This window comes from Rutilus rutilus, assembly GCF_951802725.1.
Source record: "Rutilus rutilus genome assembly, chromosome: 8".
Taxonomy (NCBI): Eukaryota; Metazoa; Chordata; class Actinopteri; order Cypriniformes; family Leuciscidae; genus Rutilus; species Rutilus rutilus.
The window spans coordinates 25,836,970-25,862,308 of NC_140222.1; the positions used below are offsets into that span (position 1 = coordinate 25,836,970).

General features: G+C 37.8%; 2 protein-coding genes across 3 annotated transcripts in view; one reads left to right on the forward strand and one right to left on the reverse strand.

Moving 5' to 3' along the window:
• Positions 1–817: 817 nt before the first annotated feature.
• Positions 818–18,103, forward strand: kiaa1614 (KIAA1614 ortholog). Of its 2 annotated transcripts, none has more exons than XM_084417674.1 (10): positions 818–1,138; positions 6,095–7,008; positions 8,302–8,371; positions 9,668–9,808; positions 11,508–12,697; positions 14,041–14,188; positions 14,560–14,818; positions 14,985–15,109; positions 16,759–16,931; positions 17,011–18,103. In XM_084417674.1, exons 2-10 carry the CDS (start codon positions 6,129–6,131, stop codon positions 17,202–17,204), a joined length of 3,180 nt encoding a protein of 1,059 aa, XP_084273800.1. In that variant the 5' UTR covers positions 818–1,138; positions 6,095–6,128; the 3' UTR covers positions 17,205–18,103. The 2 variants fall into 2 exon arrangements, with proteins under 2 accessions (XP_084273800.1, XP_084273801.1); XM_084417675.1 differs by lacking the exon at positions 818–1,138 and adding an exon at positions 3,132–3,532.
• A 6,449-nt stretch (positions 18,104–24,552) lies between these two features.
• stx6 (syntaxin 6) overlaps positions 24,553–25,339 on the reverse strand; it is a 5,059-nt gene continuing 4,272 nt past the window's right edge. Inside the window, exon 8 of the mRNA XM_084415640.1 lies at positions 24,553–25,339. This exon is cut by the window's right edge and continues 320 nt beyond it. The gene's annotated coding sequence lies outside the window, so the exon portion shown is untranslated.

Genomic DNA, 25,339 nt, shown 5'->3' on the forward strand with positions numbered 1-25,339 from the left:
TATGGTGCAACATTACTGATCTGAGAACAGATAGGCCTGATCTAATCCGACTGCAACCTGTGGACGGACGGTTGTCACTTCCACAGCTGGGATCAGAGCAGGTGACATCATGAGCCGTTGGCACGAGATATATCTAACTGTAGAACCACATGTTACAGCAGTCGGTGGACAGCAGCGCCAGGCCAGCATCCTCATATGAAGTTAGGGTGGCACTGATGGTCGCATATCCTACCTTAACCATATACCCTTCACTATAACTATATGCTCTACCTTAATAGCCAACCCCACCCCTTAAAGGGATAGTTCACCCAAAAATGAAAATCACCCCATGATTTACTTGCCCTTAAGCCATCCTAGGTGTATATGACATTATACGGCATATGACATATGCCGTCTGCTAGTTATTTTAGTTGATAAAGTTTTAAATATGGATATTTTTCTTACACAAACGTATCGCTTAGCTTCAGAAGGCCTTTATTAACCCCCCAGAGCCGTGTGGATTACTTTCATCATGGATGGATGCGCTTTATGCACTTCAAAACAGAAACGGCCATTCACTGCCATTATAAAGCTTGGAAGAGCCAGGACATTTTTTTCTATAACTCCAATTGTATTCGTCTGAAAGATGACATCAGGGTGAGTAAATCATGGGAACATTTTTTTGGGGGGGTGAACTAACTCTTAATGATGCTATAAACTCCGGCCCAACCCCGGTCTGAGACTGTTGGCCTGGCGCTGCTGTCCTCGCATTGCTGTGACCTGTGGCTCTGCGGTTCTGCAGTTGGTTATTGCTGGTTGGCACAGCTGAGCTCATTCCAGTGCTGGATGAAATAATCTCATCTGATCCTCATTGACTCATACTGGGGAGGCTCGTGGAGGCCAGATTGAAGTGATTTACGCAACAATGTCTCACCAATGGTTGGCTGTTGCGGATTTTGTTTTGTCTTAATCTTTGGGCAGATTAACTGACCGGACCAATTGTGTGCCTCCATGGGACTAATGTGTGGGGAACTTGTGTACTCAAAACACTGCAAACTTCATCTGGAAGATTATGTTGCTTTGGAGGAAGTATAGCGAATGTATGTGGTCTTTTGGAAATACTGTGATGGTTAGCTATGCACATGCCAGTGACTGACAGGTAAGTGTCACAGAACTTGACATTAGTGCTTGTGCTGTTAATTGAACTGTCTTTGAATGCTTTATTGCTACGTTTCATATGTGAGTACTAATTATAATGTTTCTGATTTAAACTGCAAACAATATGCAAATAAAATCCTAATAGCTAACCAAATGGTGTTTTTACAGTATTCTGTAGATCTGCAAAATTTCTAATAAAGTTTCTAATAAAGTTGTATCATCAAATCACAACTTAAATAACAAACAATTTTTTTTGTAAAATATTATATTGTGATTAATATTATATAATAATTCATATTGAATATTTTATAGGCTTATATGTATATGTGTGTGTGTGTGTATATATATATATATATATATATATATATACACACATATACATGATTTATTATATTACATTACATTATATTATGTATTGATTTTAATTGAATATTTAAAATTGTATTAATTTATAAATATAATAAAATATAATTTAATTCTATAAAAATTCTATAAATATAAAACAAATTTATATTATGTACTATATTATTACTATTATATAATATTATATAATTAAGTATTATTTAACATGTAAAGTGGCATAAATAAAAAATGGCATAACTTTAAATATATATATATATATATATACACACACATATATATATATATACACACATATATATATACATATATATATATACTTATATATATATATATATACTATATTAATTAGTGTGTGTGTGTGTGTGTGTATATATATATATATATATATATATATATATATATATATATATATATATATATATATATATATATATATATATATATATGAAGAGTTCAGATGCAAAAGCCTCTAAGTGCCATCTGAAATTTTCTTCTAGAATGATCATTTTGATCAAGCTTGTATATTTAAGTTCAGTAATTTCAAATGGAAATGAAAATGACCTATTAATTGTCATTTAAGTGAAATTACTGAACTTAAATATACAAGCTTGATGAAAATGATCATTCTAGAAGAACATTTCAGATGGCACTTAGAGGCTTTTACATCTGAACTCTTCATATATAATAAAACAGTTTTATTTATTTACTATATACAATTATTATACATTTTTATAATATTTATAACATAATAATTACTTAAAATAAAATTATTAGAATGGTAAGCCTTAAATAAATAACTAACTAAATACCTTGCAAGAGATAAGACGTAGGCTAAGTCCTTGTGTTCTTAAGTCATCAGTTGGCCCAGGAAAACCTTCAGAGGTCTCCCTTCAGCATCCCACAAATTCCCCACCCCCCTCACACCCCTCTCTCTCTGATTTGCATGTAATTACAAGGTGCGTGATAGGATGTTGAAAAATTCAGATAATGACTTTAGCTTACAGCAACAGTGATTGCAAGTGTATTTTGTCCAAGCTAAAATTACTGGGTTACTTCCCGCTACAGGCAGGGCTGGGTCTGTGTCAGAGGAATGCACAAATAAGAAGGTCTATTATTTTTTCGTTTCTTTTTTTTTTCTTTCGTCCTGTAAGTTTATGCGTCCTTGGACTCAACAGTGCACGAAGTTCAAGACCCAGCCCAGTGCTCTCTATTACATCTGGCTTTGCTTCAGAACTGGCCTCAGATCAGGGATTTATGTGCTTACTGGAAGAAAAATAATCACGTATGAAGTCCGAGTGACTTCTAATGGGTATACGTGTTAAACAAATATCAAACCAGATGCCAAAAGTTCTCTTAACGTGAAGGTCACGGAGGTTATTGAACATAAAGACGGGCACAAATCAGCGGGCGCGCGCTCACAATCAACAAAGGAAATTCCTTGGCAGCTGGAACATGTGCCTGGAGACTCGAGAACTTCCTCTCGGCGTTTCAGGATTCTTCCATCTCCTTTCCACCCAAATTCAAGGGTAGGATTACGCCCCTTCTGTTTAGGGGCGGAGCTACGCGAGTCCCTCAACCAATAGGAACTTTTTACAGGTCAGTTTCTCTTAAAGGTGGCCACGACGGTCTCCATAGCAACGTAGCAATCTTTCCACATCATGTAGTCCAGTTTTACAGTTGGTCTTTCTTCTGTAACGCGAGAGGAGTGAGTAAATTATAGCCAGTACTTGTTTAGTAGGCCAAATTTGAAGCGGGAGTGTGCCTAGCACTCATGAGCTTGTCCAAAACAGCTGGAGCGAGAGAGAGCGCGAGAAAGAGAGAGAGAGAGAGAGAGAGAGAGAGAGGGGGAAGATTTGGGACGCTCAAAACTGAAAGCAAAGCAGAAACTAACGTTAGAGCAAGATGGAATTTGACTGGCCGCTGGAGTTTTTGCTGACTCCTGGTAACCGAATATGATTTTTAAAATCGTAAAGGTGGGGTTTAAAGGCGCATATGGCTGCCGTGGAAGATAGACAGCAGAAGGACGAAGGAGGTAAGATGTTTGAAGAAGATAATTTATTTGGTTTCTTTTCTTCTCAACGAGTGCGATGACGTGATTCGTCAGATTTACAGCTCTCGTGATGTTTAAAAGATGTTTGTCCAGCTTTTATGGCCACCTGTGTGTGCGAGTCATTGCATTCGGATGGTATTTTGTTTTCTTTGAGCCCCCAGTGTTAAATAAATGTCAGATGAGAGAAGTGGTCCCGCGCGAGATGATTGTTTTCATTTCTGGTCCGACATGAGTGACCCTCCGTGTGTTTGAGGTTCAACACCAGCAGCGAAATTATTTTAACGTTACACTGCAGACGCAGAACTTTGGCAATTGACCTGAGCACAAAGTGAGAGACTTCAAGAAAGCATCGTGCATGAATTTTATTACTCACTCCTTTGAAATTGTCTCATTTCCTGTAGTTTTCTCATCTCCAACATTTTCCCCGCACTGGAATGAAAAACAGCACACGGAAACATCAAGATTTCCAGGCCTGGAAAAGTCACTGAAATAAACTCCTAAAAAATCTATCTATCTATCTATCTATCTATCTGTCTGTCTGTCTGTCTGTCTGTCTATATCTATGTATCTGTCTGTCTGTCTGTCTGTCTGTCTATCATAAAGGTCATGGAACAAAATTATGGAATTTAATGTATGCTTGACTCAAAAGGTGTTTAATTGGTAGGAAATTGCTCTTTGTGAGCATAATATTATTTTATTGCTGTACGCTATTGACTAATTATTATTTTTTTTAAAGTAATGTAACAAAATTGTGTAGTGATTTATTTATTATTTTTACTCTAAGATATTTAATTGGCTATACATTGCTCTTTGTAAGCATAGTAACTATACATATAATAATATTTATTATTATTTCATTTATTTATTTAAAAAGATCATGACTGGAAAGTTATATTCTTTTGTCCTGTACTTTGATACTATATTTTTGTCTCTCATTTGTTGTTAAAAACAAAGCAAAAAAAAACTTGTATTTCTCTTTACTTTATGAAAATGACAAAGTTATCATCAGTCAAATATGTTGCCATCTCTAGTCGTTGACCTACTAGATTTTTGTTGTAACTATAGCAACTTGAACACTTTAATCATATTTGTGAAGGGTGACATATGAACGGGTTTATTAGTGTTTTAAAAAGCTAATAAGTGAATTCTTTAGAATTTTCGTTCTTATCTTGTGTGTGCGTGTGTGTGTTTTCAGACAGAATAACGTCTTATGTATCCAAACGCCCAGTACCTGGAGCAACGGGAGCGAGTCCTAATTAAGAGAGGACTAATTAAATCAAATTAACCTCCCAGAAAACTCACTCGTTTGTAAACTTACCTCAGAGGAAACTTGCTTTTCCATTCTCTGCTCCTAAATAATGGCTATCAGATGTCAAGTGCATGTTTCTAACACCTGAACACCTTAGGTAGGTTTATTAATTAATAGTTAAGAGTGTTCAGACTTTAGTTCGACAACATTGTGTTTTGTTAAATGACAATTGGAGGTTTAAAAGCAGGATAGTGCGTTTAAGCCTATAGTCAACAAGCCCTACATTATTCTCAGAACAGGTTAGCGTGTTGTATCGGTTACTGGCGAAACTATTTGTTCTACATCAGTGGCGTTAGTAGTTAGAAGAGCAAGTGAAACTTATGTGACACTCTAAAATATTCATTATTACTTTCCCTCAGCCTTGAGAAAATCCAGTTTTAATGACATACTGGCAGTCGTTGTGACATTTTAGATTTTTCAGATAATGTGGTCAAGCCTCGGCCAAAGCTGTTTGGAAAGAATGAAAGATGTGAAACTCTTTTTGTCAACAGAAAATGATTTATCAAAAAAATTTGTTGAATGAAGAATGTTCTTTCCACTGGTCTGAGGACAATGAAACCCTCTGTGGTTACTAATGGCTTTAAAAAGACAGTTTAAAATGCCAAATACAGTATATCATGCAGTAAGTGATACTGGTTAATAATGGCCTGTTTGAACACAATTATTTCCCTCCATTTATGCAAAATGTCAAAAACTCAAAAAATGCAAGTGCTTAAACTGAATCCTTTGCACCGAAAATCATTTATTTTTAATAATTATATTTATCTTGTTTTATTTAAAAATATGTAAAAATCATAGATACATTTACTTAAGAAGCAGCACTAACTTGTTTTACTTTAAGTCTTAATATTTTATGCAGAGTTTTAGTGTTACTTCTGAAGTAAACATGGTTTGAAAAAAGATTATTTCATAAACAAAAGATTCGATTTAAGTATGTAAACATTGGGTTTAATTCACTGACCATTTCGTATGCATAAGTTTGTGCGTGAAATCTGTGTACGAAAGTTTCTACGAACATTATGATTCACCAAAAACTTTAAAAGGCTTACAAGGAAAGGTTTTGCGGAAAGCCGCTATATGGAAATGGTTTGTCCGTGTTTTATGCAAGTCATGCAGTCTCTCATTAAAACACTGCAGATTCATTGACATTAGAAAGAGATTAAGAACAACCTTTGTGAAATAGGCAGAAACTGTCAGTGATTCTCTCTTGTTCTTGTTTCTTTCCATCCCCTCAGCCACCATCATGCTCCACTGACTCTCTGATTCACCATGGAGGAAGCAGTGACATCTGAGGATGCTGAATCCCTGTCTTCCGCCTCTCAAAACACTGAGATCCACCTCAGAGAGCCAGAGGACGGATGTCCTTCTGACACCAGCCCAGAGCCCGGCTCCCCGTCCTCGCCTTCAAATCAGCAAACCCAAGGCTCTGCCGTATCTGCGCTGCAGTCCAAGGTCAAGGCTCTCTCTGAGCGCAGCAGAGTTGCCTGGAAAGAACCTGGAAGTAAGAACCAGGACAAGAGGGTGATTCCTGGGACCTTCATGCTGGGATATGCCCTCACTGATGCTTGGGGCTCCAGCAGCAGCGATGAAGAAGGGGAACCTCACAAGCCCCTGATGTTCCTCACAGGAGACCCTAAGCCTCAGGTAGAACCCGACTATGATCCCATCTCTTCCGAAGCCTTGCTGGCAGTTCCCCGTGGCCTTGGAGAAGGAGCAAGCCTGGAGAACCTTTCGAACGATGTTTGCGGTACTCAGGAGGACGCTTCCCCATCCGATAAACCTTGGATGCCACCAAAGTATTTCTGGAGGTCCATTAGACCGGAGTTGCCGGTTCCAAACGGGGTTGGGAAAGACGGACCAAATGGACGGCCATGGACCTCCAAAATGGGCCACAAGTTTCCGAGGGAACTCCAAAGGTCTGACAGCCTGGAGAGTCACCTACGCAGGTACAGCAATGGTGAGGTGGGACAAAGTGGACTCTGGCGGGCCGACAGCTTGGAGAGCATGTGCAGCAGCGGAAGCACACTGTCCCTGGCCGAGAGGGTCGAGATGAACCGTGGCCTTCTCAAACAGATGCTGCAGAAAACCCAGAACAAAGACCATGTGCCAGGACAGAGGCTGGAGGACATGACGCACATTGGCGGGAGAGGTAAGGAGGCATGTCTCAGTGACAGGGTGCAATTTTTTTTTTGTCTGGATGTATTAATTTCTTCAAAAATACGTTAAAAATGCAATTCAGACACACAGACATGACTTTAACAAACCTCTTCTATGATGGGTTCTTTATTTCTGAATTAAAATACCCTATATATTTTAAAATAGAAGTTGTCAGGTTGATAACTACTGTCCTGAAATCATAATGAATAATGAAATGTATTTATTATTTATTACTTATTAAAAAATAACAACTCTGATTGACTGTCGTTGCTTAATAATCGGCAAAACATGCAGAAAAAAAGAAAACATTTTCAGCTCAAGTCTTTCATATAGGCTACATTTACATTTAGTCATTTAGCAGGCTACATACAGTTATAATGAGAACATTATAATTGTTTGCTTGGGACATGGATTTTAATGGTGAGACTTTTGTTTTTGTAATCAGGCTCTCAAAAATTACATAAAAATTTGGATTTAGATTTATCGGCTAATATATTGGTTATCGCCTTTCAAATATAAAGAATTATCGGTATCGACCAAAATTTTCATTTCAGTGCATTCCTAATTAAGTATAAAGCAATAAGTCATGATATTTAAAAAAAAGAAGAAACTTTTTACACTGAAACTTTTTTAAGATGTGTATGATATTAATTGTTACTGGATGGTAACACCACATTACATTAAACAAACTCTTGAAAGTGGTATGACAGATTTTCAAAACCATATAAATTCAACATGAATACAAAGAGCACATTTTTACAAACCTGGGGTTTCAAACTCGGCTCGGTTGTTTCCGGAAGCTAAGATGTAATCGGCCTTATCCGATGTAATGTAATGTGTGATATAATGCAGAGTTAATCCAAGGCTATCAGACAGGTGTTAAATGCCGTTAGCGCATGTCTGACGAGATGACATTGTCTCATTTAGCACGTTTAAGGATTACACGCAACAGGCGCACATGACCTCTCTAATGATGCAGAGGTCATATAGACGAGAGAGCTGGATAATCCAGATATGAGAGGACAGAAGGATAAGAATGAGAATTACACTGATTAAAAACAACTTACTGTGATAAATGGAAAAACAAAGACGGTGTGGCGCTTCACTTTTTTCTCACTTGACAAACAAGATGACCTTGTCATGTCACGAGAGATAAACAGCTGGCTTTTAGCAGTTCACTCAACTAATTGATATCAAGTCATATAATTTAATAAGTCAAAAATAATTATGGTGGTCGAACCCCCTGTAATTTGTACCCCGAATGTCTCTGTATCTGTTTCTACAGATATATGTGTCCTGAATGACAGTGATTGGGATTCTGGGATATCGCTCCAAGGTAGTGAACACAGCCAAAGGTGGGCAGCACAGATTGATGCTCTCACATTATTCTCACACACCATGTAGATTTAGCTTCTCACAGTGCTGATTAGAGATTTATTATTTCAGTTGCCTGAGATTCTCCTTAGTAGTTTTTCTTCATCCCCCCCCCCTCAAAAAAACAGCATCTGCATATCTCTAAATATTGAACATACAAAAAAGGGGAATGTGAGCTCAGGAGAAAACAGCTGCTGAAGTTTTTCATAAGCAGAGGAACGAGATCATATCATTGGCTTTTCCTGCCTCTCCTTCAAACTCCACCTAAGAGTTGAATAACAAAGGAAATAGCTCAGCCCTTTTCTTCAAGCTAATACAAATTCTTGTGTATATATATATATATATATATATATATATATATGATGTTTCCCTCTTTTATTATATATATATATATATATATATATATATTAAAAGAGGGAAAACATCAAAACAGTGTTGAAAAAGAATAACAGACATATTTTCATTATAGAAGAAACATTAACAGTATAAGCAGCATGATATTTGAACTTATAATAAGGCCAAATTTGAAATGAATGAAAATTCTATGTAACCTATTAAAATTCTTTTTTTACATTACACACTAAACAAATTTAAAGCTATTTAAAGAATGAGACTAAGTTAAATTTCCTTTTAATTATATCAGTAGTAACTCCTGAGTTATACCAGTTCCTGAGAATGACCCATACATTTCATAAACACTTTTATTTTTTGTTAACTTTATGTTTTTAGGTTTAAATATCCTTTGAATTAAATATAAAAAACAAAAACAAATAAATAAATAGTATATCCATATTTTTTCTTGGATTTAAAAAAAGAAATGAGTGAATTAGTGATACATAGTGAGGCAAATTAGAAACTTGGCTGATTATAAAAAACAAACGTATTACACAATTTTTTTTTTTTTTTTTTTTTTTTACATTACACACTAAACAGAGTTTACGTTATTAAATAATGAGACTAAGTTCAGTTTCCTTTGAATTACATCAGTAGTAAGTCCTGAGGCATACCAGTTCCTGAGAATGACCCATAGGCTACATTCTGATTTATGTCTTTTTATATCTTGGTTTGGCCATATTTCTATTTTAGAGTAATATTCAAGCCTTTGATCATGTAAACATATGCATAAGCCCATCAAGCGCATCATAATCAGGTACAAACCCAACACACACTCAACCGTCAGCCTAATTAGTGATGACGGCCTGCTCCACTTAATCCCCCCACACCGCACAGGAGCTGACGTGTTTCTTTCTCTCTGTGTCTCTCTGGCCGGCCCACAGGGCCTTTGTGTTGGGCGACGACCTTCCGCTGAGCCCTCGCCACGAGCAGGCCAAACGACTGCTAGAGAGAGCGCGTATGAAGGCCCGGTCCAACCCTCTCAAAGCCGACCACACCATCCTACCCGTCCAGAGGGACAACCCGTAAGTTTCTCCGGTCTCTTTTTCTCTAGTTTTCGGCTTGTTGGGGTTTCTGCTGGGGGGGGGGTTGGGGTTTAGAGGCTTAGGCATCATGGGAAGGGAGTGTGTTTACATGGCTCTCTTCATATCAAAACAAGGAAACCTTCGCCTGCTCACACTTGAGGATTTGTGTGGGGGATGTAGATCTTAAACTGTATTATTTGGGGCTGGACTGAATTGTCTTTTGCTCTGTTTGGAGGCGGGCAGCTGATAAAAGGGAAGGGGGGAAGTGTTTGGCAAATCTCTTCAGAAGCAACAGGTGCTGCTCTCTATTTCGGTCTGGTCTTTTATTATGGCATTATAAAGACATTAAAATAAGGCTTTCTTCTACGTATTTGTATGAAACTGATATACAAGTATTATATAATAATATAACAAAGATGCCAATTCAATACTATCAGTGAAACAGCAGGAAGCTAATGGTAGCCTGAATTTAAACTGCTAAACGAAGTGTTCTGGCGTCCTCCTTCAAACTCTTCTTCTCTGTGTCTGCCGGGCACGTGTTATATAAGACAACCTGAATTATACAATGTGTACACACGTCTGGTGCCTCTAAATCCCACTTCCCCATCCAGCGCTCTGTTCTCTACCTCAGCACTTTCACACAAAGACAGATGGGCGAGCCGCCCCAAACGCCTGTCTCCTTGTTTGGTATGAAGACAAGCGGTGCATGGCAGCATCCGGAACAGATTAGGGCAATTTTAAACGTCACAACAAAAACTGACACGCACTGAGAAAAAAGGGGAATAATATGTTTTTTAAAAAGCATTAATAATATATACAAATAAAGTAATATAAAAATGTATAATTAAGATATTAAATTAATAATAAGTATTACATTTTCAGCACTGTGCTATTAGTTGTTGTTGTTATTAGTTTTTTCCCCATAAATTAGTGTACTTGGTGTACTCAATTTGATAAAGCCTTTAAATTGAATAGAAAACCAAAACAAGCAAACAAATAAAAATATAAATTGTATATAATTTTTCTGGCTTTGGATTTAAACAAATAATAGTGAATAAGTGACTGACAGAAAAATCTCTTTTTTATTTATTTAAATGGGAGCTTTGATGAAACTGCTTTGCTGTACTGCTCTGCTACACCTGTCATGTCTGCCAGCTGTTACTTTCCTTCTCCCTAATTCCCTCCCTGCCTCTCCCTTATGGGGAAAACAGCTTGGTGATGTTGATTACACTGCTGTCAGTTTTGCTCGGGTTAAACTTAACACTTAACTGCCTCTCTTGAGATTGAATGTTTAAGACAAACTCAGAGCTGTAAAAAGTCCCATAGGTTTCAGAACAGTGCACAATGCTTAACAGGCATAAAAAGTCCCAGTGCGCAATAATACCGGCACACCTGTAGATTTCTATTCCTTAGCAAACAGGGAATATTGAAAGACACTAGTTTTTGTTTTCTTATATCTAACAAAGACCTGATGATATCAAAATGTCTGGTGTGTTGAAGACGACCTTCCTAAAAGGAGTAAAAAGCATGTCAGGAATGTGCACAGAGGAGCCAAAGCAGAGGGAAAATTTCCTCAGGAATTTGCCCATGTCTCCATGCTGAGAGATAGACTGCAGGCCACTTTGGCATGCATCCATTTCTTTGTGTATCTAAGTGCACAGGAATGCAACTAATTTCATATATGTGCATGTGTGTACAGGGAGCTGCTCTCCTGGGTTGGTGTACCCTTACACCAGGCTCCTCTTGCCGGGAAGGAGGGCGTGGCGGTGGTTTCGGGAAACCTCAGTGACTCCTCCAGCGGCGACTCAGTGGGTGGAACCCGACGGAGACACGGCCAGTCTCCAACTCGCGTGCGTTTCGAAGACGAATCCGAGAAGGACGCCGAGGTGCGCTACCTGGAGCGGCTACGCCAGCGACGCAGGGCTGGAGAAAGAGCACAGGGCCTGCTGGTGTCCAAACCCACCTTGTCATCTTACATCAATGGAAAGGCGGAGACAGGACATGGCTCGAAGGATTCAATATTCTGGAAGACAAAAGCCAAGAAGAGTTTGTTAAATGGCAAAGGTTCGGAGACAGCAAACAGGCAGTGCAACTCTTGTGGGACCTTTCTAAATGAACCCCATGATCCTAGCTTGAACTCAAATACTCTGTCCGTACCTAACGGGGAAGTAGAAGGGAAAAAGGTACCATGTTGGGTTGCTCCCACACTTCCCAACCGGCTAGTCCGGATCGAACAGATTAAGGAGACGTACATTGGGACGAGTCCCGCTATTGTCCACAGCGATGGAACGTATTGCAGTCCTGCGGATAATGTGAGCAGTAGAGGAACATTCCAGAAGCTGAAGAAGAAGGTCAGAAAACTGGAGAGTAAGCAGGAACCCTTGTACGTCAATGGCCTTAGGGTTCCAACACCTCCGGACTGCAACAAACTCACACCCAATGGGACTCAAATGTGTCTCTCTAATGGAGTAGCATTGCCACTCAACCCCTATGCCACTGATTTACTTGGACAGAGAATACCAGACACATGCAGCCCTACATCCAGCAAAGGTATTGTGGCACCTCCGTTGCCTCCAAAAGGAGAACCGCCAAGTTCCCACCTTCCCCAGCCAACCCCTCCTCCTCTCCAACCGAAAAAATCAGCCCTGAAGTCCAGCTCCAAAGACCGCTCTACTGGTCGACGAACCGTCACACTCATGTCTTCACCAGAGTATCACCTGGTGCATCTGGACTCCACAGAGGCAGGGGGCATTGTGCAGGAGCAGGCTCCCACTGGGTTGGGTTACTGGGAGGACAGATCTGTCATGGTCACCCCTGGACCCTTACCCAAGACAAGCCCGGTTCTGTGTGCTCGAAACCTACCCATACAAGGGGAGGAGAGGTCAACAGGTTAGTTTAACTAAATGGGCTAATAGTAGTCAATGAGCAGAAGGTTTATCCAAAGCAACTTATCATACACCAGGGGTGTCTAAACGTGCTCCTGGAGGGCCAATGTCCTGCAGAGTTTAGCTCCAGCTTGCCTAGAAGTCCACAGGAGCTTTCGCACCGGAGGAACCTTTTCATAGTTCCTAGGAACGATTTTAGTTCTAGGAACTCCTTTTGGAGGAACTAATATAGCTCCTACTTCAGAGCAGGGTCTAAACCAGCACTATAGGAACTACCAGTGACGTTAGTTTACGCTGATTGTCCGAACGCTCGCGAAACACCAAAATAAACCATCAAAATAAAAGTCACAACAACAAGCGTGGCCTACATCATTTCAGAGTTCCTACTGGCGTTGCGAATGCAACCAGGAAAATGTTCCTAAGGGAACCATTAGTTCTCGGGGAACCACCCTGGTGGCTAGTTTCTAGAACTAAGTTCCTAGAACTACCCAATGCGAAAGCCCCCCAACACAACTGCCTGCTTGGAAGTTTCTAGATGGTTCAGGTGTGTTTAATTGGGGTTAAATCTAAAGTCTGCAAGACAGTGGCTCTCCAGGAGCAGTATTAGACACCCCTGCCATACACATACAAAGACAACCTCCCAAAAGAAACATCGAGGAAGTGCCATGTTTAAGAAAACAATAATTATCACCTTTTGACAAACTCAAACCTGCAACCATCTGGTTACTAGCACTGACCTTTAACCACTTAGCTAAAAATTTGTTTTTCAGAAAAATAAATAATAGCATGAAGTCTACGATTAGTAAAGCACTAATAGCACTAGCTGTAATAGATCTAATATTTTTTTGCTACATATCTGAGCTTCACGCCAATAAGGATAAAGCTAATATTTAGCATTGCAGATGCACGCTTACGTAATGTAATCTAAAAATTAATCAAAGCTTTTCCCAGAATGAAGTGGCAATTCCAGGTAGACCTGTGAGCTCTGCTCCAGTTAGCGAGGTGTCACCTTTGGGTGTGTGCGCTTCTCTTCACTGCGTTCCTGTCCCACTGGGGATTGTCCAGATCAGCAGATCCATACTGTCCTAGTGGAGTAATCCCACAGTGGGCCAGTTGCTAGTGCGATCAGTCTTTTTCCACCCCCTCCAACATCTTTCCATCTTGTGTGACGCTACTTGAAAATGCCTTCTGACACTTACGTTTGTCAGTAGCATGAGATGCTTCACTATGTTATATTGTTATAAATAACAATTCAGTTTACACAGTATCATCATAATATTTAACAATTTACACAGTTTCATCCATCATCCTTTGATATGTACTGCCACGTTCTCTATTCTTACTCAGATGTGGAACTGCACCAGACTACAGGACAACTAGGATCTGATGCAACATCCAGCAGTGCTGAATCAGCCCAGACTCATCTCATTGATGGACACGTCAGAGGGCCAATCAGACCAGTGCATCACAGGGCAACTAGCCCAAACTTTTCCCAGTGAGTAAAGAGGGAAAGAAAGAGGTGGAAATTATGAGTATCATCCCTATGCCCTTACCCACGGCTACATCTCTTTTCTGTAATCCCCTTTTTTGGTTAGGACTTTATCAAACCAGATTCTTTACTAAAATGTTCAATCCTTTCGCTGAACAATTTAATTTCCGGGGCAACAATCATACAGATTGCTTTGGCAATTCATGCTCAAAGTAGGTCAGGAGAGATGTGGTCCAGACTTACTTATGACTCCATGTTTGTCCACTACAACACTGCCACCTACTGACTGAGAATCACAATTGCATAAACATTCATACAGACGTTACAAAACGTATACAAAAGTATGTATAAATGACCTGTTATGACTTGTTTTTTAGAGCGGGGATGGATGCGGAGCATCGGGAGGGTCGACCCAAACTCTCCCTGCGGCGGTTCTTCTCTGCCATGGGGCTGAACAGTGTGGGGTTGCTGGGAAAGGGACGATCCAGCAGCATGGATCAGCTCAGCCTGCACCCCAAACCCAACTCAAACTCGAACCAAAACCTTCGGCCAACATCACCCTCCACCTCCCCCAGCCCCACACACAGACACCACCACCAGCTAAAGAAAGCCCCCTCACTGCAGACTATACGTCTGGTTAGCATCTTTTGTTATTGTATGACAACCTTTAGAAGTCCCTCAGAAAACATCTATAACTGTTTTAAAGGAATAAAATGTTTCTTATAAATGGATATTAATTACAATTGAATTTCAAAGTGATAATATAGTGAGTGGCACTGACTGTATCGTTTCTCACCACTAGGGGTCTCCGTTTCTCCAGCTGAGGAGATCTTCATCGGCTCAAAATCTCCAAATACCCAAAATGAAATCAGACCGCTCCTCTGCTTACACTCCAGGAGAACAGCCCTGCAGCCCTGTATTAACCAGGTACAACATTTACACAATATACCAATTAATAACACACTAATATGATGCATCACTTTAAATGACACCAAACAATATATAATATAATAATATAATATTATATAATAATGCAATTTCCAAGAAATGTAATTGTTGTATTGATGTTTATTTTCATAAAAATTTTTTTTTTAAATGTTAAAATCTTTTGCTAATATTGTAATTATCAAGACATGAATATTGAAACGTTTTTTAAAGATTGCATAACTTGTATTATTTAAAAAATATGAGGTTGATAAATGCAATATATACAATTTTATTTAAAACAATATTACTATATTAAATAATTATAACACATAAATATTATATATATATATAAAGTTATTTTATAATATTTAAATTTTATATATTATATTATATTATATATAATATTCATTTAATATTTATAATATATACATTTTATGTTTTATATTATAATATTCATTTAATATTAATATTATAATAATATTACTATTATAATATTTAAACATTATAATATATTAATATATACTAAATATAAAAAAAAAATCATACTTTGTTTACAATATACATTTTTAAAAATAAATAATTCCATAATAATTTACACACAAAAAAAAAATCTGATGCCATCCCCGTAATATTTTGTAAGCAATATTTCATGCACATGTACACCGCTTGGTCTTATTAAATCATCCTATTTACCTCTTTGTAACCTTGTAGTGTAATGAACGATGGCAATTTCAAGCATGACATGTTCTGCGGAGCATGCATCGTGTTCTTGTAATGTTCAGACAGCTGTCGTGTTGTGCAACAGGATTAGTATTTTCCATTGACTGGGTCAGCAGCAGCAATAAAAAGAGGGAGGGAGGGAGGATAAAAATAGAGGTGTGTGTTTGCCAAAGAAAGACATGGAATCCCGGGAATGATCACCTGTCTACATGCTGCTGCTATATTCAGCCTCTTGCGTGTATTACTAGACGCTGCCCTTTAAGTGTGTTTGGGTTGTTCACAGTGCCAGATAGTGTGTTTGTCAGTGGCGTTGCGATGCGATAGTGCCTGTGAGCGTGTGTGGTGTTTATGAGCGTGTGAATGTGTGTCTGAGGGAAGGAGAGATAGCCAGAGAGGAAATTCCAGCCTTAGTGACTGGAGCTGAGCTGCAGCTTACATCATCTTGCTTGAGAGCCAGTAGGATAGATCTGTTCTGGTTGTATCCTGTTTATTCAGCCTTCACAGTTGAAAATACATGATCTTCTTTGGAATTCCATGGAATACTACCATGATATATAGCACAATGTCAGATAAGGGTGTTACATTTTTTTTTTTATATTATAAATACGATGATCAGAAATAAATACTAATATAATTATATATTTAAAATATTTCATATATTATTTTAATATGTAAAATTACATATTTACAGATAAACATATAAATGTAATTAAAATGAATTATATAAATATAATCCAACTTTAATGATCAAGAACCACTCACAAGAAAATACAGTTCTAGCACTGTTATATGCCAACTGCTTGAATGAGCATAATTCAAAATGATAATATAATTATTAGATAAAAAGAAACTCACCATAAAATCTGGCTGTTAAACTTCTTCTGCATTTCTTAGGTTGTTTTAGGTCAATAAATCTGTGTGTGTTTTAGGGGTCTTCACCGTGCCTTGAGTGTAGAGGACGTGGGGCGGCCCAGTGCGGTGCGCCCGGTGGGACGCGTGGCTCAGGCCTTCCCTGACGGCACCATCTTACTGGAGCTCTCCAGACCCCCCAACGGCCCCTTCGGCTTTCTCATCGCACGAGGAAAAGGCAGGCCAGACTCAGGTGAGTGACCTCTCGCTCTCGTTTTCATGCCCTTCTGACGCAGTCGAAGCGTTTAAGACTAACTCGCTTTATGTTTAAGGGGTGTACGTTGAAGAAATGGGCGACAGCAATATGGAGAAACTCTACGCGGGGCTCCTCGGGGTCGGGGACGAGATCTTAGAGGTGAACGGCGAGAAGGTGGCGGGACATAGTCTGGACCTGGTGACCCGTTTAATGACTCAAAACAGTACGGCTTCAATCCGCGTACTACGACATAGACGCATACAGCGCTAACTGAAGACCAGACTGAGCCAGAATGACTCTGATGGCGTTTTGCTTCAGTCGAACACTGTGCTAAAGAGCGTCAGAAATGAAGTCAGGGATGAGTTTGTGTAAACGGCAGCATTACGTTTTTTTGGGGCTGTTAAGCAATGATGGTGTGACGGTCCATATTATAGGGATAGTTACCCAAAAATGAAGGTTTTTTTCATGTATTTTGTTCCAATCCCATTTCATTTTTTGGGCAAACTCATCCCTAAAGCCTCTGTCATGGCTAATTTACAGTGGTACCTCGAAAAAATACCATATTCAGTCACATTCATTGGATCGTTGTTTCCTATCAGAATGGTACTATTGAATTGTATCGTAACAGAATATTATATATATCTGTGGCACAATTATGTATGAAGGACAAGGATATTTCTCGTACTGCAAGTTAAACTCAAGTATTATTGTAATGAAGGACAGTCTAAATGTGTTTGCCAAAAAAGACCAATGAACATCAATGTTTATTCTTCTTCTGAACATTTTGTTTCATTCAAAGCCTCCGTCGTTTTCGCATTCAGACTGTCGGTTCTAGTACAAAACCTTCTCCATGCTGCTAACAAGTACACAGATCTATATTGCACACGGTCAAAAAAAGGCTTATATGCTCTCTTAGAACTCAGTGCACACGCTGCAGTCGCATTGATCATCAGCTCTAAATGCTCTTTAGTAAATTGATTCGATATTTCTCCATGAGGCGGCACATTGGTATGCCTCTACAGTGCAACCTGACACCATTAGCGTGCTGTCCTGAAGGATATCAGTATTATGGTACGTGCTGCGCAAAAAGCTACCAACCTAATGTATTTTGTTACATTTATTTATATGTGTTCCTATGAAATAAAACAACTGGCTTTTGTGGGACAGCTTGTTTTTTTCCTTCATATGCTGTTAGTATTTTAGCAGGACCATAAACGTTAAAACCATTGTTTGTAACTCTGTCAAAAAAACGAGGGGCAAGTGGAAATTAACTTGTACTGAACCAGAAATATCCCTTTAAAGTCGACATGAAACGGAAGTTGCGATAGTCTTTTCTTCCCTATTGTGATCTACACTCACCTAAAGGATTATTAGGAACACCATACTAATACTGTGTTTGACGCCCTTTCGCCTTCAGAACTGCCTTAATTCTACGTGGCATTGATTCAACAAGGTGATGATGGATCCATGTTCTCATTCTGTTTACGCCAAATTCTGACTCTACCATCTGAATGTCTCAACAGAAATCGAGACTCATCAGACCAGGGAACATTTTTCCAGTCTTCAACTGTCCAATTTTGGTGAGCTCGTGCAAATTGTAGCCTCTTTTTCCTATTTGTAGTGGAGATGAGTGGTACCCGGTGGGGTCTTCTGCTGTTGTAGCCCATCCGCCTCAAGGTTGTGCGTGTTGTGGCTTCACAAATGCTTTGCTGCATACCTCGGTTGTAACGAGTGGTTATTTCAGTCAAAGTTGCTCTTCTATCAGCTTGAATCAGTCGGCCCATTCTCCTCTGACCTCTAGCATCAACAAGGCATTTTCGCCCACAGGACTGCCGCATACTGGATGTTTTTCCCTTTTCACACCATTCTTTGTAAACCCTAGAAATGGTTGTGCGTGAAAATCCCAGTAACTGAGCAGATTGTGAAATACTCAGACCGGCCCGTCTGGCACCAACAACCATGCCACGCTCAAAATTGCTTAAATCACCTTTCTTTCCCATTCTGACATTCAGTTTGGAGTTCAGGAGATTGTCTTGACCAGGACCACACCCCTAAATGCATTGAAGCAACTGCCATGTGATTGGTTGATTAGATAATTGCATTAATGAGAAATTTAACAGGTGTTCCTAATAATCCTTTAGGTGAGTGTATATCTGAGTGAAAGGGCTACTCGAACAAGACAAAATGTAGGGCGGGACTTGATTTTGTCTATTGGGAATTGATTGAATGGTTGTGGATTGCTATTGGTCAATCTCATGTGAGTGACAGGTTGTCCTGCCCTCGCACCAGTAAACACGTCATCAGAGTTAAGAGTCATTAAAGAGTTAATATGAGCTCCACGTTTTTAGAATGCCGCGTAATGCGCGTGACGCTGCAAAAGAAATGAGATGTGAGCATTACAGTTAAAGACATCGGTGTGTTTGCATTGAAAAACATTGAAAAAGTAGCGCAGTGGAATGGAAAAACGTGTTCGGTTCACACAGGACACATTTTGGTGTTAAAAACACGAGGTCTAGAGATTTTAAAAGTTTAACTTCAGCACTGTATGCCGCGCGAGATGCTGCAAAAGACTCGAACGCAATGGTTAAAGGCGTCTGTCTGTCGCGTTTACATTGAAAAACAGTGGAAAAGCGGGATGGAAAAACATGTTCTGTGTGATCGGCCGCGAAGGGGGTCTTGGTTCCTCCAGCTGTCAGGGTGGAGGTGTGTGCGCTGGTCAATATCTCGCCTGTCCTTCTTATTGATTAGACAATGATTGATTCCATCCTGGTCACCGACATTCATCACACACACATACGCAAAAACACACACGAAAAAACAAAGAACATGCATTTACATTTACAGAAGCAATGGCATGTGATGTGTGCTCCAAGTGGTGGTGAGTGTATTCTTGGTGGTCAAAAGATCCCACATCCAAGTCTCTTATCAAATTCTGTTCCATAGATACATTTTTCTCTGTTTTATTGTACACAAGACAAAAATTATAAGTCAAAACCTCTTCTAAACAAGCGGCACAAACTCATTACGCATTATACGTATTTATAGGCTTCACTTTTAAGCAATTATACCCTTCATTACCCAATATTCATAGCTGTGTCACTGATAACTGTAAGATTGTCCATGACAGCTGTTTAAAAGGACTCTGGGTAGATTTATAGGCTTTCTACACCCTTCTAAACATGATCGCTGCTCTCAAGTGCAGGTTTGTGTTGTGTGTAGCGATGCTAATGAGCTCAGCTGGCGGAGGGGTGCGTCTAAGCCCTCCCCCCATCTCCCCACGGGTACGAGAGCTCAGCTGTCCCGTCCACTTACTGCGGGATAAAGAAGCCCAACGCTGAACCTGCATCCTGCACCTGCTGCCTCCCTGCCACACACACACACACACTCTAAATCCATCATTAGAACCACTCCAGCTATGCAAACCCACAAATATCACCACTATTCGGAGCTCAAAATTCTAGAGCTCTCCTTGGCTATTATTAAAATAAAAACTCCAGTAAATATTTTATGGCAAATATTAGTATTAATTCAATATAAAATAATACAACAACATTTTTAATTAATAAATGAGTCCATACTAATCCTTTAAAGCTTTACTATACACAAACACATTTCATATATATTAATTATCCCTGATAATATTAAAATAAAATATATTATAACAAAATAATAAACATAATTATATAAAATGTATTATAATAAATGAAATATTTTTGTAACAATAATTGACTAAATATTTGTATATTATTAAAATAATATTAAATAATATGCAAAACACAAAATTTATATTAATGTTGTAATATTAATCATAACATTATACTATATACACACACTATATACACACGTGAACATATTATTATTATTATTAGAAATGGGCAGTCCATATTTAACACCAAATATAAGATTTAGCAATATAATCATCATTTTATAATGTATAATAATCCTGTAATGCTCTACTATATGCATTTATAAAATATTTTGATTGTATTATTTTAGCGTATGTATATGTGTAACTAGATCATATAGAATAAATATAAGAAAATAGTAATAATATATTAAAAAATACATAGAAACATGTTATTATAGTATATATAATATGCAAAAATACTAATGCTGTAATATCAAACACAATGTACTATATACACACGAAAACATTTTTATTTACATATAATTATTATAAATGGGTAGTACATATTTAACACATAATAGTTTCAAATAATGCTATATGCATAACTAGATGTGTATGTGTGTGTGTGTGTGTGTGTGTGTGTGTATATATATATACACATATATATATATATATATATATATATATATATATATATATATATATATATATATATACATACATACACACACACACACACACACACACACACATATATATATATATATGTATAAATGTAAAATATAAATATATTCATATATATACAGACCCTTTCCAAAAAATTTTAATATCATGGAAAAGTTTATTTATTTCCATAATTCCATTCAAAACGTTAAACTTCCATAGATTATAGATTCAGGGCCCACAACTTAAACGATTTCAAGTATTTAGTTGTTTCTTTGAACATAATTTGGGCTTCCATAAAACCCACGAAAACAGGATTTCAAATTTTTTTAATATTACATGAAATCACACAGTAATTACACAGTGATACCATGGTCATTGAACCAGGTTTTGGTTCTTTTGGCAGTGTGGGCAGGTGCAAATCCTGCTGGAAAATGAAGGAAGCATGAAGTGCTCTGAAAATGTCCTGGTAGACGGCTGCGTTGACTCTGGATTTAATAAAGCACAGTGGACCAAAGTCCTCTTTTCTGATGAGAGCAAATTTTGCATCTCCTTTGGAAACCAAGGTCCCAGAGTCTGGAGGAAGAATGGAGAGGTACACAATCCAAGATGCTTAAAGTCCAGTGTGAAGTTTCCACAGTCTGTGTTGGTTTGGGGAGCCATGTCATCGGCTGGTGTTGGTCCACTGTGCTGTCCACTCAACGCAGCCGTCTACCAGGACATTTTCAGAGCACTTCATGCTTCCTTCAGCAGACAATCTTTATGGAGATGCTGACTTCATTTTCCAGCAGGATTTGCACCTGCCCACACTGCCAAAATAACCAAAACCTGGTTCAATGACCATGGTATCACTGTGTAATTACTGTGTGATTTCATGTAATATTCTAATTTTTTGAAATCCTGTTTTCGTGGGTTTTATGAGCTGGAAGCCCAAATTATGTACAAATAAACAACTAAATACTTGAAATCGTTTAAGTTGTGGGCCCTGAATCTATAATCTATGGAAGTTTAACGTTTTGAATGGAATTATGGAAATAAATAAACTTTTCCATGATATTCTAATTTTTTGGAAAGGGTCTGTATATATATTTATATATGAAAATGTAAAATATAAATATCTTCATATTCATAACATGAATAAAATAAGTCATATTTCTCAATCTGGTCCACAAATTTAGTATCCCTATAAACATGAACTCTAAAATACCTCATTGTAAGGGAGCGTTGAATTAAACCCCTGTCAGTTACAGTCATGCAGGTTTGGCTCTTTGGAGGCTCGATACTGTGGGACTCAGGTGTTGATCTCTAATCATTACTGGGCCAGACAAAAGAGGGAGGAAGGGGAGGCAGAGGAGAAAGACGCCACCTGTCATGAGATCAGGGTGAATGGCCCCTCTCTGGCCTCTATGGACCGGGATTAGTTGATCAATAGAGCACCGCTCACACGACGTCACCATCAACACAATAATCAATACTGCTGATCTGAGCACGTCACCTTCTTCAGATTACAACCAGTAGAAAAACACAACCTCATTCAGAGGAATGTTTCACGCTCTGTAAGCGTCTCTCTTCCATCAGATTGTACAAAAAAAAAAAAATTTAATAAACTTTTTATACTATACTTTATATTTCTTATAAATCAATAAAAAGATATACATTTATTAAAATAAAATATAAATTAATACAAATTAAGTTATATATGTACATGTGCATATATATTTTTTAAATATATTACATAATTGCAATATAATTACAAATAATTTTGTATTATTTTTTTTATAACATATACATATATATACAGTATATAGATAGACATAAAAAATATCTGATTGTTGATTTTTAATTTGTTTATAAAATGACTTTTATATCCACTCATCAACATGAATTCAATCCAACACACAATTTTGCAATGATTATTTTAATGGAGCTCATACTTTCACACAGTGACAAACTGAGGGGTGGTTTGACAGTTTTCTGAGGGTTGTGGAGAAACAATGAGGGGTAAAAAAAAAATACTTGCATTCTCTTCTGGAGCAAACAAACACCGCAAACAAACACGTACAGTCGAAATTCACACAATCAGGAAGAACAGCGTTCATGAGCCCGTTCACTACCTTGATCTCTCCACTCTGTCACTGCGACACAAATACAGTGACATAACTGTGCAATTGTAGATTTTTTTTATTTGTATCGTAAAATTGCATAATCAATTCATTCATACTTCGAACCAATCAGAGCTGACGTACTGCATCATGTGACCGAGGGCAGTCAGAATCAGCCGTAACACTATTATAGGGGCCAACAGAGATGTCGAAGAGATAAAAACACTGTCAATTTTTGTATTTCTCCTCTAGCTTTTGAAAAACAAAAGTGGCGTGATTGTTCGAAAAAACAGAAAAAGTAAATCAGACATTACTAAATCAGTCTTTCAAAAACACGTCCAGGTCATATTTCACATTAAAAAAAAACATAACAGACATTATATTTTGACTTTTAAGAAAATTAAGCCTATTTTTAGCATACATTTTTCACATAATGACATTATTTTCATTAAAATGAAGCTTTTCATGGCCAATTAACAATTCTCATTACCATAATGTAAAAAAAATATATTAAATAAGAAAAAATAAAATTTGATGTTGTTCATTTACTAATCTTGTCCAGACAAGATTCGTTTTATTACTATGTTAAATTAAAATAATGTTGTTGTTTTTTTGCATTACAGTAATGACAAACGTGCGCAATTAGCATGACAATAATGTCACAGAATAATGCTAAAAAGTATTAATCTTCTTATGCAAAATTTAATTTCACATTTTTTTTTTCCTTTTGATTTTGGGGTTAAATATAGCATTTCTATGCGTGATTCACCCGAGATCATTGAAAACAAAATACAAACAAAACGAAAACGATACAAATACTCAGCAGGATAAAAGTTTTACATGTAGTATAATGTAGTGTTGTGCCGTCAAAAGAAAACAAATACAATGATTTCCACATAAATGACTGCTGCTTCATACATTTCCATTTGAGTTAGCTGTAGAAATACACCGCAAACTGACGCTTTGCGAAAACATGAATGGTGAATATTGTGAAGCCTAAAGTTGTCACGAGTGCCCGGCATCCTAAAACGAAATGTAACTTCACCCTCGGCTGTGCTAAGGCACTAGGCTAGATAGTGACCTATACCTCATAGTTAAAGCTAGTTAATACTTAAAGGGAAATTTCACCCAAGAATGAAAATTCTGTCATCATTTACTCGCCCTCAAGTTGTTCAAAACCTGTATGAGTTTCTTTCTTCAGCTGAACACAAAAGAAGATACTTTGAAGAATGTCGGTAACCAAACTGTTGATGGTAGCCATTGACTTCCACAATAGGCAAAAAAATACAATGGTAGTCAATGGGGTCCATCAACTGTCTGGTTACCGACATGTAAAAATGTATTTGTACAACAAAGGGTAAGTGAACGATGATAGAATTTTCATTTTCGGGTGAACTATACCTTTAAGTACTTAACAATTAGTTGTCAAATTTGGTCCAAAACTTGAAGTAATTCTTTTTCGGACTTTCTACAGATTAATAACCAATTGTCACGCAATTCACACATTTAATGCTCACTAAAGAATTGAGTAAATCAGGTTCATATTTCAATTGCTAACCTATTCGGAGACTTTAAGCAGTTTTCCGGAGCGCTTAACATCAACGTGTCCATTAAAAACACGATTCCCTCCGTTTTCAAGAGGCAAAGCGCAGTGCATGTGAATAAATCTCACTGGTACGTGATTAATGTAAAAATATAAAGTAAACCACGCACACAGAAATAAACACGTAGACAGTAAACAACTAACTCGCATTAGTATGATCAGTAACATGCCTGGTTAAACAGGATCTGGTTTGTTAAACTCCAGTGTTTAGTAGCTTTGTAGTTAGTGCTGAACATTTACAGTGGACTAAACTGACTGTTAAAGCAGTGCATGGGAAATAATGTAGGCAATATTTTCTAGTCGCACTAGAAAAAAATAGATCGTTATTAATTCTTTTAGCTGCTTAAGTCTTAAAAGTCATGGTCCTTCTGAAAGAAATGATTTACCCTGGATTACGACATCTCGTACG

Bases quoted from the DNA above. Each gene is read 5' to 3' on its own strand.
- kiaa1614 (XM_084417674.1), top strand. From the start codon at position 6,129: ATGGAGGAAGCAGTGACATCTGAGGATGCTGAATCCCTGTCTTCCGCC. The intron at 7,009-8,301 runs GTAAGGAGGCAT...CTGTTTCTACAG, and splicing joins GACGCACATTGGCGGGAGAG to ATATATGTGTCCTGAATGAC. The intron at 14,819-14,984 runs GTTAGCATCTTT...TCTCACCACTAG, and splicing joins CACTGCAGACTATACGTCTG to GGGTCTCCGTTTCTCCAGCT.